At 45.1% G+C, this 16,546-nt stretch overlaps 1 protein-coding gene across 1 annotated transcript in view; it reads right to left on the reverse strand.

Moving 5' to 3' along the window:
- The window catches only part of LOC144509869 (calmodulin-binding transcription activator 1-like), a 1,175,789-nt gene that overhangs the window by 586,990 nt on the left and 572,253 nt on the right, over nt 1–16,546 (reverse strand). The window contains exon 4 of the mRNA XM_078238794.1: nt 1,730–1,865. Coding sequence (XP_078094920.1) covers nt 1,730–1,865 — 136 coding nt within the window. The remainder of the gene's footprint in view (nt 1–1,729; nt 1,866–16,546) is intronic.

Raw genomic sequence — 16,546 nt, forward strand, 5'->3', positions numbered from 1 at the left:
CCCTGCTACAATTCCCTTGGTGGGCGGGATGGGGAAACTCCCCCCATAATGTGCTGCCTGTGATCAACTATCTCAGTACAAGCTGGGGTTCACACTTCCATCTGGCTTAATACCACACAGAATTTATCCACTGGGCAATCTCACGCAGGTCACGCAGTTAGTAAGTCTCATGGTAAAGAAAGATTTGGACAGGGGACACTGAGAAATGCAGCACTTGAAGACTCTATCTGAAGTGGCAGACCAGTGGTTTAGGCTCAATACTTGACACAGCTCTTAACCTGAGCCATGAGATATTGTTGATATTCTTTTGCAGAATGTGGGCATCACTGACTAAGCCACTCCTACTTGCCCTTGAGAAGGTGGTGGTGAGCTGCCTTCTTGGACCACTGCAGTCCATGTGGTGTAGACCCACAGTGCTGTCAGAAAGGGACTCCCAAGATTTTGACCCAGTAGAAGTAAAGGAATGATTATATAGTTCCAATTCTGGATGCTGTGTGGCTTGGAGAGGAACTTGCAGATGGTGGCATTCCCAGCTGCCTTAGTCCTCCCTGATGGGAGAGTTTGCGGGTTTGGAAAGTGCTGTGTAAGGAGCCTTGGAGAATATCTTTGGGAGGAAACCTAGATAAGCCTGACATTTTATTTTAATCTATTGGCCCTAATGCTCTGTGGGTATTAAGAGCCAACAATGTTGTGTGGAACCAGAGCAACACGTAGGCCTGACCAGATAGCAACAGCAGGTTCCCTATCCTAAAAGGATGTTTTTAGCAACTTTCGTGATAAATTTTCCCAGTGCCAACCCACAAATTATTGGATTTACTGGATTCAATTTGCCACAGTGGGGATTGAACTCATGATGTGTACAATGCAAGTTCAGTGGAGCAAAAGCAGTACAATAATGTAACAATTGGGGTGGCAGCACAGACTTCCTATGAACAAACGTAAGGGTTGTTGGCAAAACTCAAGGAAGTAGGCTGCCCGCAGTCCTTTCAGCAAGAAAGTTCAAGAAATAGGAAGGTCATTTAATTGGTAAAAGTATAGAAAGAAAAAAAATGATGAGTGTAGATGACCTAATGTTTGTACCTTTCCTCATGACTGCTCACCCCTGCTACACCATTGGAATCTTCAGCTTTCGGAACTCATTCCCTAAATCACTTTACCTTGATATCGCTCTTCAAGAAATTCCGATAGAATCAAACATACTTTGCGTGTACATTTGGTCAGATAATGCCTCATCCCTGCTTCCTATCATTATCCCCCCCAACTCTCCCCACACCACGCCCACTGAATGAGACGTTGCATTATGCAAAGGATGTAATGAAAATACAAGTTGCTATTGTCCTTTTAGGGTTTTGGCAGCAAGGCAGAGACCAGATTATCAGCTGGTTCTCTCAGCTCCGAATAGTGGGAATGACGGCAGTCTTAGCAAAGAGAAGGGGAGAAAAACAACAAATGGTGCTGGTGAAAGTAATTTTTCATTACATTATAAGGAGGCTCTCAAAGTTGAAACAGCGTCAAGAGGTTTGAGTTTCAAGTGTTCTGTCAACTCAGTAATTCTTAACATTGATTTTTTGTGTAATTGTGAAGTGAAATTGAGAGGTTTGTCATCAATCAGACTGGTGAGGAGATGTCACAGCACCGCCCCTCTTCCAAAAGTCCCTGACGATTATCTCAACAAGGGTTCAATGGGAAAAGTACAAAACAGACTTGGGAGTGTTACTCCAGCCCTTACCTCCACACCCTGCACCTTCAACTTCATGTGATCCTCCCGTGTAGTTTTCCCATCTTTCCGTTTCTTCCAGCAGTAGCCATCCTTTCTGTATTTCACCTTCTTCCTGTTGTATAGGATCATGGAGCCATTCTGGGGCCTGCAATATTTCAAGGAGGAAACAGGGTTGGAAATGGGGGATACAGGACCCAAATAAAACAGTTCTAGGGGCACCTCTCCCCATTTGAAAACAAGCAAGCTTCAGCCTTTAGGACATTGATTTTGCCTTTAGAGAATGGACCACTTTCATGCATGCTATATCTCTCTTCAATCTTACTGCCCTCCGCACATTGATTCCCACTTGCAATAATGCTAGAGTTTTCAGATGTCTCTCCTAACTGCGGAAACTTCATGACTGTAATCCAGTGGATTTTATGGAGGAGATTCAGGAGTGATGCATGCGGTGTTTCCTGACATGGCCTCTGAACATCTGTCTGGATCTTTCCCCTCCTTCTCCCAGGAGTGTTGAAGCCAATTGTAGCTCCGTTAGTGTTTCCCAGACTAAGGCTAATTAACACCAGAGACTGGGAATTGAACCTGAGATGTGCCTGCACTTGTTGACCCATTACCATATTTTTATCCTGAGTCTGCACTCTTAAAAAAAATTATAGTTCCCCCTCTTTAATTGTCTCCATGCCATCACCAATCCAACCCCTAACAATTCCACCGTATATACACACTACATGACCCTACACTGGTGGGTCATATAGCTAGACTTCAGCTCATCCAAAGGTCATCTGCCCTTAATCCTAACGCTCACCAAGTTACTTACACTCACCATCCCCTGTGATTGCTGACTGAATCTAACTCTCAGACCAGCAATGGCTTCATTTTAAAATTTGTATCATTTTCAAACAAAGTTGCCTTCAATCTCTGGCAGTCATATCAAGCTTGGAGACCCTGCGCTTCTCTAATTCTGGCCTTTCACACAGCCCTAATTCTATTTGCTCTGCCATTGGCAGTCATGCCATCAGCTGTCTAGGCCCTAAGCTCTGGAATTCCTTCCAAAACCCCTTTTTTTCCCTCCCCACCTTTAAGAAGCTCCTTGAAAATGATACAATTGACCAAGCTCTTGTTCATCTGTGCAAATGTCTCCTTATATGGCTTGGAGTCAAATTTGATTTGATAATTGCTTTTATGCAGCACCTTGGGATGCTTTAGTATATTACAGGCACCATAGAATTGCACATTCTTGTTGCTAAACAGACTTACTGCTCTGCATTCTGCCTTTTCATGACAACCTTTTCTCCTATCTTTCTACCTCAATTACTGCTTCGGTTGTAAAAACTAAACAGATATTTTGATATCAGGATCCCGTTCACAGACAGACAGGGATCAATGAGGTCTCCAACACATAGAACATAGAACGTAACAGCACAGTACAGGCCCTTCAGCCCTCGATGTTGCGCTGACCAGTGAAACCGATCTAAAGCCCATCTAACCTACACTATTCCAATATCATCCATATGTTTATCCAATGACCATTTAAATGCCCTTAATGTTGGCGAGTCCACTACTGCTGCAGGCAGGGCATTCCACGCCCTTACTGCTCTCTGAGTGAAGAACCTACCTCTGATATCTGTCCTATATCTATCACCCCTCAATTTAAAGCGATGTCCCCTCGTGCTAGCTATTACCATCCGAGGAAAAAGGCTCTCACTATCCACCCTGTCTAATCCTCTGATCATCTTGTATGCCTCTATTAAGTCACCTCTTAACCTTCTTCTCTCTAACGAAAGCAACCTCAAGTCCCTCAGCCTTTCTTCATAAGACTTTCCCACCATACCAGGCAACATCCTAGTAAATCTCCTCTGCACCCTTTCCAATGCTTCCACATCCTTCCTATAATGCGGCGACCAGAACTGTACGCAATACTCCAAGTGCAGCCGCACCAGAGTTTTAAACAGCTGCAACATGACCTCCTGGCTCCGAGACTCAATCCCTCTACCAATAAAAGCTAACACTCCGTACGCCTCCTTAACAATCCTATCAACCTGGGTGCCAACTTTCAGGGATCTATGCACATGGACACCGAGATCTCTCTGTTCATCCACACTACCAAGTATCTTACCATTAGCCCAGTACTCTGTAATCCTGTTACTCCTTCCAAAGTGAATCACCTCACACTTTTCCGCATTGAACTCCATTTGCCACCTCTCAACCCAGCTCTGCAGCTTATCTATGTCGCTCTGTAACCTGCAACAACCTTCCGCAGTGTCCACAACTCCACCGACTTTAGTGTCATCCGCAAATTTACTAACCCATCCTTCTACGCCCTCATCCAGGTCATTTATAAAAATGACAAACAGCAGTGGCCCCTCGTAACTGAACTCCAGGATGAATATTTCCCATCAACCACCACCCTCTGTCTTCTTACAGCTAGCCAATTCCTGATCCAAACCGCTAAATCACCCTCAATCCCATGCCTCCATATCTTCTGCAATAGCTTACCGTGGGGAACTTTATCAAACGCTTTACTGATATCCATATACACATCAACTGCTTTACCCTCATCCACCTCTTTGGTCACCTTCTCAAAGAACTCAATAAGGTTTGTGAGGCACGACCTACCCTTCACAAAACCGTGTTGACTATCCCTAATCAAATTATTATTTTCTAGGTGATTATAAATCCTATCTCTTATAATCCTTTCCAATACTTTGCCCACAACAGAAGTAAGGCTCACTGGTCTATAATTACCAGGGTTGTCTCTACTCCCCTTCGTGAACAAGGGGACAACATTTGCTATCCTCCAGTCTTCTGGCACTATTCCTGTAGACAATGACGACATAAAGATCAAAGCCAAAGGCTCTGCAATCTCCTCCCTAGCCTCCCAGACAATCCTGGGATAAATCCCATCCAGCCCAGGGGATTTATCTATTTTCACACTTTCCAGAATTGCTAACACCTCCTCCTTATTAACCTCAATCCCGTCTAGTCCAATCGCTTGTATCTCAGTATTCTCCTTGACAACATTGTCTTTTTCCTGCGTGAATACCTGACAAAAAATATTCATTTAGCACCTCTCCTATCTCTTCAGGCTCCACGCACAACTTCCCACTACTGTCCTTGACTGGCCCTAATCTTACCCTAGTTTATTCCTGACATATCTATAGAAAGCTTTAGGGTTTTCCTTAATCCTACCTGCCAGACACAAGTGGATGAAGGGTGTCTTTCCGATTATCAAGATTATGCGAATGAATCATCATCATAGAAATCATAGAAACCCTACAGTGCAGAAGGAGGCCATTCGGCCCATCGAGTCTGCACCGACCACACAAGCTAGGGACCACACCGACCGAATCGCTTATTGCTTTAGTCTTGGGGAAACACAAGTTATGTTTAGCATATGAACCATCCTTAATCAAAGTGCTTTCTTTGCAAACACATGCAGGTCAGAAAACATTGGCTGTCAAGCTGTTATAATAATCTGAAACAGTCATGCAGTGAGTGTAGGTACTGTACTTGTAGGCTCTGAGCCGATTAAGTTTGCTCCAAATAAATTTACACTTTGCAATAAAGTTGATTAGGCATTTTAGCCTGAACTATATGCTCTGTTAGCATGGTTTTCAACAGATGACAGTACATGTACCTGCAGTACAAGAGGCATTTGGTTACTCTGAGAAACAAAATGCCCAACAGCTTCAGATATAAGGTTGTATTTTGGAACCAAAGCTAGCCAGAGATTGTCAATGGAAATTGTCTTTCCTGATGAACATGAAATGGAAAAAATCAAATTGCCACAACTGCCACCCCCAGATATACAAAAAGATAACTTTAACCAGGTTATTTTTCCAACAAGGCCCCTCCTCGCCTGTTCCTCTTATAAAAGGCAAAAGAAAAAAATCAGAACACTGGCTAACAAAGGGTTAAGGACTCGGCTAAGAGGCTGCGAAACAACACACTACTCTTTCAACTTAAATTTTGCCAACACAGAACTTCTGTTGCAATGATAGATCGATAAACAAGGGAAAGACAAACGCCACACATTACTGCTATTTTTTTAATCTTTTGTTACAGCTAAAACTGTGGCAAGTTGGCTGCTCTCTTATCTCTTCCCTTACACACCAGCTCCTGAGAATGCAATGCCTGAAGACCCAAACAGATAATACAGTGAGATTTGGTGGATTGCCTTTTGATAGAAACGCTTGCAAAGAGACTCAGGTAGAAAACAATCAATCTGTTCATTTATGTCCTTAAAGGGCCCCATGCCCTTGTAAAAGTATTCCATTTCAGACTGAGATACACACACATAATTTAAGATTGTCGTTTCTCTACTGTAACATCAGTGCTAAATTTTATTAAGTGCAAATAAACATTTGTCCTGAGGTGAGCCTACGGCAAATTATAGCTTCTTATTTACACCGTGGTGTTTCCTTCAAGAGGGGAGGCAATAGCCTAGTGGTATTATCACTAGACTATTAATCAGCTAACGTTCTGGGGACCCAAGTTCGAATCCCACCACGGCAGGTGGTGGAATTTGAATTCAATAAAAAAAAATCTGGAATTACGAATCTACGGATGACCATGAAATCATTGTCAATTGTCGAAAAAACCCACCTGGTTCACTAATGTCCTTCAGGGAAGGAAATCTGTCTTCCTTACCTGGTCTGGCCTATATGTGACTCCAGAGCCACAGCAATGTGGTTGACTCTCAACTGCCCTCCAAGGGCAACTAGGGATGGGCAATAAATGCTGTAAGAAGTCTCACAACACCAGGTTAAAGTCCAACAGGTTTATTTGGTAGCAAATACCATAAGCTTTCGGAGCACTGCTCCTTCGTCAGATGGAGTGGAAATCTGCTCTCAAACAGTGCCAACAGACAGAATCAAGTTGCAGAATACTGAATAGAATGCGATTCCTACACCCAGCCAGGTCTTAAATGTACAGACAATGTGGGTGGAGGGAACATTAAACACAGGTTAAAGAGATGTGTATTGTCTCTGTTTGAGAGCAGATTTCCACTCCATCTGACGAAGGAGCAGTGCTCCGAAAGCTTATGGTATTTGCTACCAAATAAACCTGTTGGACTTTAACCTGGTGTTGTGAGACTTCTTACTGTGTTCACCCCAGTCCAACGCCAGCATCTCCACATCAATAAATGCTGGCCAGCCAGCGACGCCCATGTCCCACGAATGAATAAAAAAGATTATAGGGGGGGAATTTTCACAGGTAATCCTGTGTTGTACTGATGCTGATGTCAGACTGGGGGATATACTGATCCTTGAGGTTACAACTGTGGTTGAATCCAATTCTGCTGCTGATGGCCCACAGTGCCTCATGGATGCCCAGGTTTGAGCTGCTCAGTATATTCTGAATCTATCCCATTTAGCAGGGTGGTAGTGCCACACAACAAGGACTGTGTTGACTTCACTACTACCAATATTGTCATGGAAGCAGCATCTGTGACAGGTAGATAATGTGATTACTCCTGGTTCGAATAGGCCCAAAATTAGTGTTCAAAAATTATGGGCAGGATTTTCCGGCCACGTTCGCCCCAAAACCGGAAAATCTCACCCAAGGTCAACGGACCTTTGCATGGTCTGTCCCCTGCCCGCTGTGATTCCTGTGGCGGGCGGGACTGCCACTGTGCTAAAAGGATTACCTGCATGCCAAACAGCAGGAGCAGCATGCAATAAACAGGGTAAAGTGATCTCACAACCACTGGATCAGATCAAAGTGCTGCAGCTCTGCTGTATCCAGTCATGAATGGCAGTGGGCAATTAAACAACTAACAGAAAGAGGAGACTCCAATACCATCCCCATCCTCATTGATGGGGTAGCCCAGCATGCTCGCGCAAAAGGCAAGGCTTTGCAACTATCTTCAGCTAAAAGTGCTGAACTGGGAGGGGGCGGTCAGAGTGATTGCTCTTGACATCAAGGCAGCATTTTTCCCATCTGTGATTGTAAGAAGCCCTGGCAAAGCTGAAGCCAATGGGAATCGGGAGAAATTTCTCTACTGGCTGGGGTTATTTCTAGCTCAATGGAAGATGGTTGTGGTTGTTGGAGGTCAATCATCTGAGTTCTAGGCCATTGTTGCAGGAGTTCCTCAATGGGGTGTCCTAGGCCCAGCCACCTTCAGCTGCTTCATCAATGACCTTCCCTCCATCATCAACTCAGAAGTGGGGAATGTTCACTAATGATTGCACAACGTTCAGCACCATTCGCAATTCCTCAGATACTGAAGCAGCCACTGTCCTTATGCACCAAGACCTGGACAATGTTCATGGTACACAAGTGGCAGTCAATGACCCTCTTCAACAAGGGAGAACCTGATCATTTCATCTTGACATTCGATGACATTATCATCGCTGAATCACCCACTGTTCGTACCCTGGGGTTAACGGTTGATCAGAAACTGAACTGGACCAGCCATTAAAGTGCTGTGGTTACCAGAGCAGCTCAAAGGTTGGAAATTCAGAGGGGTAAGGTTATATAAGGCCGAATTTGGAGTATTGTGTACAGTTTTGGTCACCTAGTTACAGGAAGGATGTAAATAAGATTGAAAGAGTGCAGAGAAGGTTCACAAGGATGTTGCTGGGACTTGAGAAGCTGAGTTACAGAGAGAGATTGAATAGGTTGGGACTTTATTCCCTGGAGCGTAGAAGATTGAGGGGAGATTTGATAGATGTGTGTAAGATTTTGATGGGTATAGATAGAGTGAATGCAAGCAGGCTTTTTCCGCTGAGGCGAGGGGAGAAAAAAACCAGAGGGCATGGGTTAAGGGTGAAAGGAGAAAAGTTTAAAGGGAATATTAGGGGGGGCTTCTTCACGCAGAGAGTGGTGGGAGTGTGGAATGAGCTGCCAGATAAAGTGGTAAATGCGGGGTCACTTTTAACATTTAAGAAAAACTTGGACGGGTTCATGGATGAGAGGGGTGTGGAGGGATATGGTCCATGTGCAGGTCAGTGGGACTAGGCATAAAATGGTTCGGCACAGACAAGAAGGGCCAAAAGGCCTGTTTCTGAGCTGTAATTTTCTATGGTTCTATGGGAGTAACTCCCCTCGACCTCCAAAAGCCTGTCGACAAGGCACAGGTCAGGAGTGCGATGGAATGCTCTCCACTTGCTTGGATGAGTCCAGTTACTACAACTCTCAAGAAGCTCAATGCCATCCAGGACAAAAGCAATTTGCTTGATTGGCAAACCATCCACCAACTTAACTATTTGTTCCCTTCTCCACTGATGCATCGAGGTAACAATGTGTATGATACACAAGATGCACTGCTGCAACTCAACAATGCTCCTTTGACAATATCTCCCAAGCCTGTCATCCTTACCACTTCCAAGGACAGGGGCAGCAGATGCATGGGAACACCACCACTGGCGAGTTTCCATCCAAGCCACATACCATCCTGGTTTGGAAATATACCACCGTTCCTTCACTATGAATGGATCAAATTCCTGGAACTCCCTTCCTAACAGCACCATAGGTGAACCTGCACCAGATGGACTTCAGCAGTACAAGACGATAGCTCACCACCAGCTTCCCAGAGCCAATTAGGGATGGGCAATAAATGGATTTGCCTGTGACACCTACACCCCATGAAAACATTTTTAAAATAAGGCATTTCAGTGGAGCATTACCACACTGAGCCACTGATGGAGATATTATGACAGATGACTAAAAGTTTGGTTGAAGAGGTAGCTTTTCAGAAGCAAGAGGGGAGAAAGGCAGAAAGGTTTAGAACGTAGAATCCCTACAGTACAGAAGGAGGCCATTCGGCCCATCGAGTCTGTACCAACCACAATCTCACCCAGGCCCTATTCCTGTAACCCCACATACTTACCCTGCTAACCCCCTGACACGAGGGTCAATTTCACACGGTTAATCCACCTAACCCGCACATCTTTGGATTTTGGAAGGAAAGCAGAGAACCTGGCGGAAATCCATGCAGACAAGGGGAGAACGTGCAGACTCCGCACAGACAGTGACCCGAGGCCGGAATTGAACCTGGGACCCTGGCGCTATGAGGCAGCAGTGCTAACCCCTGTGCCACAATGCCACCCATAGGTTTAGGGAGAGACTTGCAGTGTTTGACAAATTCATTGGAAAATAAGTTCCCTAGTTTCTCAAAAAAAGAGAAATATTAAAAGGCCGTGCGGTGCAAGTAGGAGAATGGGACTTGACCAGGTGGCTTATGTGGAGTATGACAACTTGATGGATTGAATAGCCTCTTCTGTACTGTTACATCCTTTGGAACTGGCGAAGGGGCTGTGTGCACCAGAAACAAAACACTGGGAAGACCACTGTAAAGGGAAAAATATCAGGGCATTAGCCAAGCATCTGTATTGTTTAATATATTAATAGATTATTTTAGAAGTTTTATGTCCAGAATAGATTTTTCTAATGACTTTGGTTGTTCAGATAGTTTCCAGTAAAACCAGCTATCAGGAATTGCTTAGTATGGAGACTCGACCAAGCTCCTCGATTCACAAAATTCATAATGACTGCTTTTTATAAAGGTCTCACAATTTTTCATTTACCACATTGTTAATCTCTACAGCTGGAAATTAATATTAATGTACTGGATGTGAGGTCTTCTACATCTTACTTAGCATTTTATTTGTGGCTGCACAGTGTCTATTAGGAGTCTTTTTCCCATTATGTCTGATCACATCCCATTTTCTCCATGCATTCTCTTGTCCATGCCGAGGCAAGGACGACCCTCCACTGCCTGACCTAACGTCTACTCCTCATGTGCAATCGTCATGAGGTTAGTTGACTGCAGAGGCATCACATAGAAACATAGAAACTAGAAGCAGGAGCAGGCCATTCGGCCCTTTGAGCCTGCTCCGCCATTCATTATGATCCTGGCCGATCATCGAATTCAATATCCTGATCTCCCATTCCCCCCATATCCCTTGATTCCTTTAGTCCCAAGAGCTATATATAATTTCTTCTTGAAATCACACAATCTTTTGGCCTCAACTACTTTCTGTGGTAGTGAATTCCACACATTCACCACTCTCTGGGTGAAGAAATTTCTCCTCACCTCAGTTCTAAAAGGTTTACTCTTATCCTCAAACAATGACCCCTGGTTCTGGATTCCCCATCATCTGGAACATTCTTTCTGAATCTACCCTGTCTAACCCTGTTAGAGTTTTATGAGTTTCTATGAGATCCTCTCTCACTCTTCTAAACTCCAATGAATATAATCCTAATAGTTTCGTCTCTCCTTATATGACAGACCTGCCATCCCAGGAATCACAGCTTAACCTCGTCCTGCTCCCCACAAAAAATTCCAGTGGAGGTCAATGAATTGAGGTGACTGGGGACAGGAACCAAGGTTGAGTCTTTTCCTTCCGAGTCTGCACATTCTCCCCGTGTCTGCGTGGGTTTCTTCCGGGTGCTCCAGTTTCCTCCCACAATCCAAAGACATGCGGGTTAGGTGGATTGGCCATGCTAAATTGCCCCTTAGTGTCAAGGGGACTAGCTAGGGTAAATGTGTGGGGTTATGTGGATAGGGCCTGGGTGGGATTGTGGTTGGTGCAGCCCTGATGGGCCGATTGGCCTCTTTCTGCACTGTAGGATTCTATGAGGAAGGGAGGCCAAATTTAGCACCTCAACAGTTCTCCTGGCAATGATCAGCTAACTCAAGAGAGACTTTGAGTCAGTCCTGCCACCTCTCACGGGCAAGGACTGTCCTTGTGAACGCTGCTGATAGCCAGAGAGACATTTCCCTCCTTTCAGTCACAAATCCCTGGCAACTGATAATCCTGGAAGTGAACACAATCCAAGCAAGAAGGTGACCCAAACCTGTTGGTGATACATTATCCAATTTCACAGCCTCTGGGAGACAACGTGGAGATAAAGATTTTGGGTTAGCAGATGGCTTGTTTCATTAATCAATGAATAAAGACGCATCATCGGGCAACATCGACAGAGCCCTTCGCTGTTGAAAGGAAATCCTCCGTAAAAACAATGCACAGAAACATTCGTTCCAAATATAATTGATAACATTTGTTTCCAGAGGGCTTTCAAAATAATATTAGATAAAACTGTGGCTTTCTGTGGTGATGCGTGTGCTTACAGGAGCAATACTGCGTCAAATCACAGCAGGAGGTCCCAGCCATGCTTCAAGCACATCCTAGGAAATTCTACCAGCAGAATCAGTTTGTCATTTGGAGGGGAATAAAGTAACGAAGAAATAGACACATAGACACAGAGAACCCTCCAGTGCAGAATGAGGCCATTTGGCCCATCGAGTCTGCACCAACCACAATCCCACCCAGGCCCTATCCCCATAACCCCAAGCATTTACCCTAGCTCATCCCCCTGACACTAAGGGGCAATTTCGCATGGCCAATCCACCTAACCCGCACATCTTTCGGACTGTGGGAGGAAACCCACACAGACACGGGGAGAACGTGCAAACTCCACACAGACAGTGACCCAAGCCGGGAATCGAACCCGGGCCCTGGCGCTGTGAGGCAGCAGTGCTAACCACTGTGCCGCCCATAGAGAGGGTGAAATTGGTTCTGGGTATCTGTACTGCAAAGCGGCCGATAGCAAACTGGCCATGTATTTTACAGCCGGTGCGATTTCCTTTTTTTTTTATCAACTTGAGTAGGAAAGGTAACCAGCTGGGGTATAAATTACACGGCCAATTCCTTAGCAGCAGTCCTAACGCAACAACTGTTCAAGAGCACTTTCACCCCCATGGAGCCGGGGGTGACACACTATACATCGATCCTTTCAGTAAAGCACCGATAGCTTGGAACAGCTGAAGAGTGTCCAATATACAGCATCAGTCATCAAAGCAAACAGAATGCTGAAAGATACAAGCTAAAGGCCAGAGTGCAAGTCAGAGGCAGGCACACTCAAACCATATAGACACCTGGTCAGCTTGATGCCTTCATCCAATTCAAGTCAGAAAAGAAATAGAATTAAGAAGCTAGATATAAGACTGAGCAATACTGGCTTTCAGCTTTGGCAGAAGGCGGCCGAGAAGTGACTTTACGAAGGTACATGAGATAGGAAATGGTAGGATTAAGGTAAATATTAAGAAGGGCAAGAAGATAGAAGTTCAAACATGAAAAGGGCAGATTGGAGACTGATATTAGGAAGTTCTACACAGAGAGAGTGATCAATATATTGAATGGGCTCCCAGACAGAGCACTGGATAGAAGAACTCGGGAATCTCTTGAGGAACAATCAATTGCTGAAATGGGAAGCAGTGGGCCATTTCTGGATGGGTGAGTTCAAGTCACAGAATCTTACAGCAGATAAGGAAGCCAATCGACCTACTGTGTCTGTGCCAACTCTTTAGAGGCGCCGCCCAATTAGTCCCAAACACCATTATCCTGAAAATTACAGCTCTTCAGGTAATCTGCCTCCATCACCCTTTTCAGATGGTGCATTCCGGATCTTAACAAAGATGTGAAAAAAGCCTCCTCATTCCTATTTTTGCCAATTATTTTAAATCGATGACCTCTCTGCTAACAGGCTTACTTAGTAAGAAGTCTCACAACACCAGGTTAAAGTCCAACAGGTTTATTTGGTAGCAAAAGCCACTAGCTTTCGGAGCGCTGCCCCTTCGTCAGGTGGGTGGGAGTTCTGTTCACAAACAGGGCATATAAAGACACAAACTCAATTTACAGAATAATGGTTGGAATGCGAGTCTTTACAGGTAATCAAGTCTTAAAGGTACAGACAATGTGAGTGGAGAGAGCGTTAAGCACAGGTTAAAGAGATGTGAATTGTCTCCAGACAGGACGGTTAGTGAGATTTTGCAAGCCCAGGCAAGTCGTGGGGGTTACAGATAGTGTGACATGAACCCAAGATCCCGGTTGAGGCCGTCCTCATGTGTGCAGAACTTGGCTATCAATCTCTGCTCAGTGACTGCGTTGTTGTGTGTCGTTGTCGACCTTCACGACACACGACAACGCAGAGTCACTGAGCAGAGACTGATAGCCAAGTTCTGCACACATGAGGACGGCCTCAACTGGGATCTTGGGTTCTTGTCACACTATTTGTAATCCCCACAACTTGCCTGGGCTTGCAAAATCTCACTAACCGTCCTGTCTGGAGACAATACACATCTTTTTAACCTGTGCTTAACGCTCTCTCCACTCACATTGTCTGTACCTTTAAGACTTGATTACCTGTAAAGACTCGCATTCCAACCATTATTCTGTAAATTGAGTTTGTGTCTTTATATGCCCTGTTTGTGAAAAGAACTCCCACTCACCTGATGAAGGGGCAGCGCTCCAAAAGCTAGTGGCTTTTGCTACCAAATAAACCTGTTGGACTTTAACCTGGTGTTGTGAGACTTCTTACTGTGTTTACCCCAGTCTAACGCCGGCATCTCCACATCATAACAGGCTTACTTGGCAGAGGAAATAGCTTTTCCCGACTTGCTCCGTCAAAGCCCCTCATCATTTTGATGATCTCTATTCATCACACTTTAATCTTCAGTGTAATAAGGAGATCAATCCGAACTTCAATCTCTCTTAAGAACAGGTCATCTGGCTTTCTCCATCTCTGACTTTATTGCGACCTTTTGAGGGTAAACTTCATTCTTTCCCAACAAATCATCCTAACTCCACTTCAGAATAGTGCCCCTGACGTACTGCTATGACAATTCTATTTCTAACACTTGCCTTGCCTGTGAGTCACTTTGCCTGGTTAGTAATAAATTATAAGTTCATTTTCTTAAATATGAATTCCTGCCCACTAGAAACTGCATCCAGACTGCCCCATTTTATATCCTGTAGGTCCCTTCCAGGTAGCAGTGAGAAAATACTTTCATTGGCAGCGGCACGGTGGCACAGTGGTTAGCACTGCTGCCTCACAGGGACCCGGGTTCAATTCCGGCCTCGGGTCACTGTCTGTATGGAGTTTGCACATTCTCCCCATGTCTGTTTCGGTTTCCTCCGGGTGCTCCGGTTTCCTCCCACAGTCCAAAGATGTGGGCGGCACGGTAGCACAGTGGTTAGCACTGCTGCTTCACAGCTCCAGGGACCTGGGTTCAATTCCAGGCTTGGGTCACTGTCTGTGTGGAGTTTGCACATTCTCCTCGTGTCTGCGTGGGTTTCCTCCGGGTGCTCCGGTTTCCTCCCACAGTCCAAAGATGTGCGGGTTAGGTTGATTGGCTGTGCTAAAAATTGTCCTTAGTGTCCTGAGATGCGTAGGTTAGAGGGATTAGTGGGTAAATATGTAGGGATATGGGGGTAGGGCCTGGGTGGGATTGTAGTCGGTGCAGACTCGATGGGCCGAATGGCTTCTTTCTGTACTGTATGGTTTCTATGATTCTATGATTTCTATGTGCAGGTTAGGTTGATTGGCAATGCTCATTTGCCCCTTAGTGTCAGGGAGATTAGCTGGGTAAATATATGGGGTTACAGCGATAGGGCCTGGGTGGAATTGTGGTCGATGCAGGCCAAATGTCCTCCTTCTGCATTGTCGGGATTCTTTGATTCTATCCTTTGGTTTCATTGGTCAGAACATTGAACACAGGAGTTGGGATGCCTTGTTGAAGTTGTACAAGACATTGGTGAGGCCACACTTGGAATACTGTGTACAGTTCTGGTCACCCTATTATAGAAAGGATATTATGAAACCAGAAAGAGTGCAGGTAAGATTTACTAGGATGCTACTGGGACTTGATGGTTTGAGTTATAAGGAGAGGCTGGATAGACTGAGACTTTTTTCTCTGGAGCGTAGGAGGCTTAGGGGTGATCTTATAGAGATCTATAAAATAATGAGGGGCACAGATCACCTAGATAGTCAATATCTTTTCCCAAAGGTAGGGAGTCTAAAACTAGAGGACATAGGTTTAAGGTGAGAGGGGAGAGATACAAAAGGGTCCAGAGCGGTAATTGTTTCACACAGAGTGTGGTGAATGTCTGGAACAAGCTGCCAGAGGTAGTAGTAGAGGCGGGTACAATTTTGTCTTTTAAAAAGCATTTGGATAGTTACATGGGTAAGATGGGTATAGAGGGATATGGGCCAAATGTGGGCAATTGGAAATAGTTTAGGGGTTTAAAAAAAAAGGGCGGCATGGACAAGTTGGGCTGAAGGGCCTGTTTCCACGCTGTAAACCTCTATGACTCTATCCTATCAAAGTGAATTGGAGAAACAGAAATATGTGCACCAGAATTCTTCTCCCAAAAACAGCCCTTTAATAAGGCCATCCACCAGGATTATTAGAGATGCCTTGGAGGAAGAGGCCAGACAGTTCTATGGCCATCCAGACATTTCCTGATCAACAGCCACTGCTGTTCTCACCAACTCCACTCTAATATTTCACCTCAGCAAACTCTGCGCCCTCACTCACGGGGAGTTAGTGGGACCCTCAGCAAGGGTGGTTAGTGGGAGAGTTGCTGAGCATTTGTGAGAGAGAGGGGCTGGCAGTGAGAGCGCCAATTCCCCACAGAAGGGGTCAAAATGACTGCTCTGGCGAAGGGTCACCCAGACTCGAAACATTGGCCCGATTCTCTCTCCTCAGATGCTGTCAGACCTGCTGAGATTTTCCAACATTTTTCTGTTTTTGTTGTGTGTGTAGAAATGGCTGCTCTTAGCCAAGCGGCCCAGTCACCTTGATCCCAGCTCCAGCTAGAATTCAGAGGTAGAGCCACGCCAATATGGCAAATAGTTCAGCTTATCAGATGTATGATATAAACAGGGTCAGCAGTGCTCTCCCTGTGGACGTGCGATCAAAGAGCCCTGTGTAGGCATACTGAGCACGTACTTTGACCTTCAATCCCTCATCTAGCCTCAGTTAGTGACCTCGACCGGATACAACAATTGGCCTCAGCCTACTCAGACACAAGGATG

This window comes from Mustelus asterias, chromosome 22, assembly GCF_964213995.1.
Source record: "Mustelus asterias chromosome 22, sMusAst1.hap1.1, whole genome shotgun sequence".
NCBI lineage: Eukaryota > Metazoa > Chordata > Chondrichthyes > Carcharhiniformes > Triakidae > Mustelus > Mustelus asterias.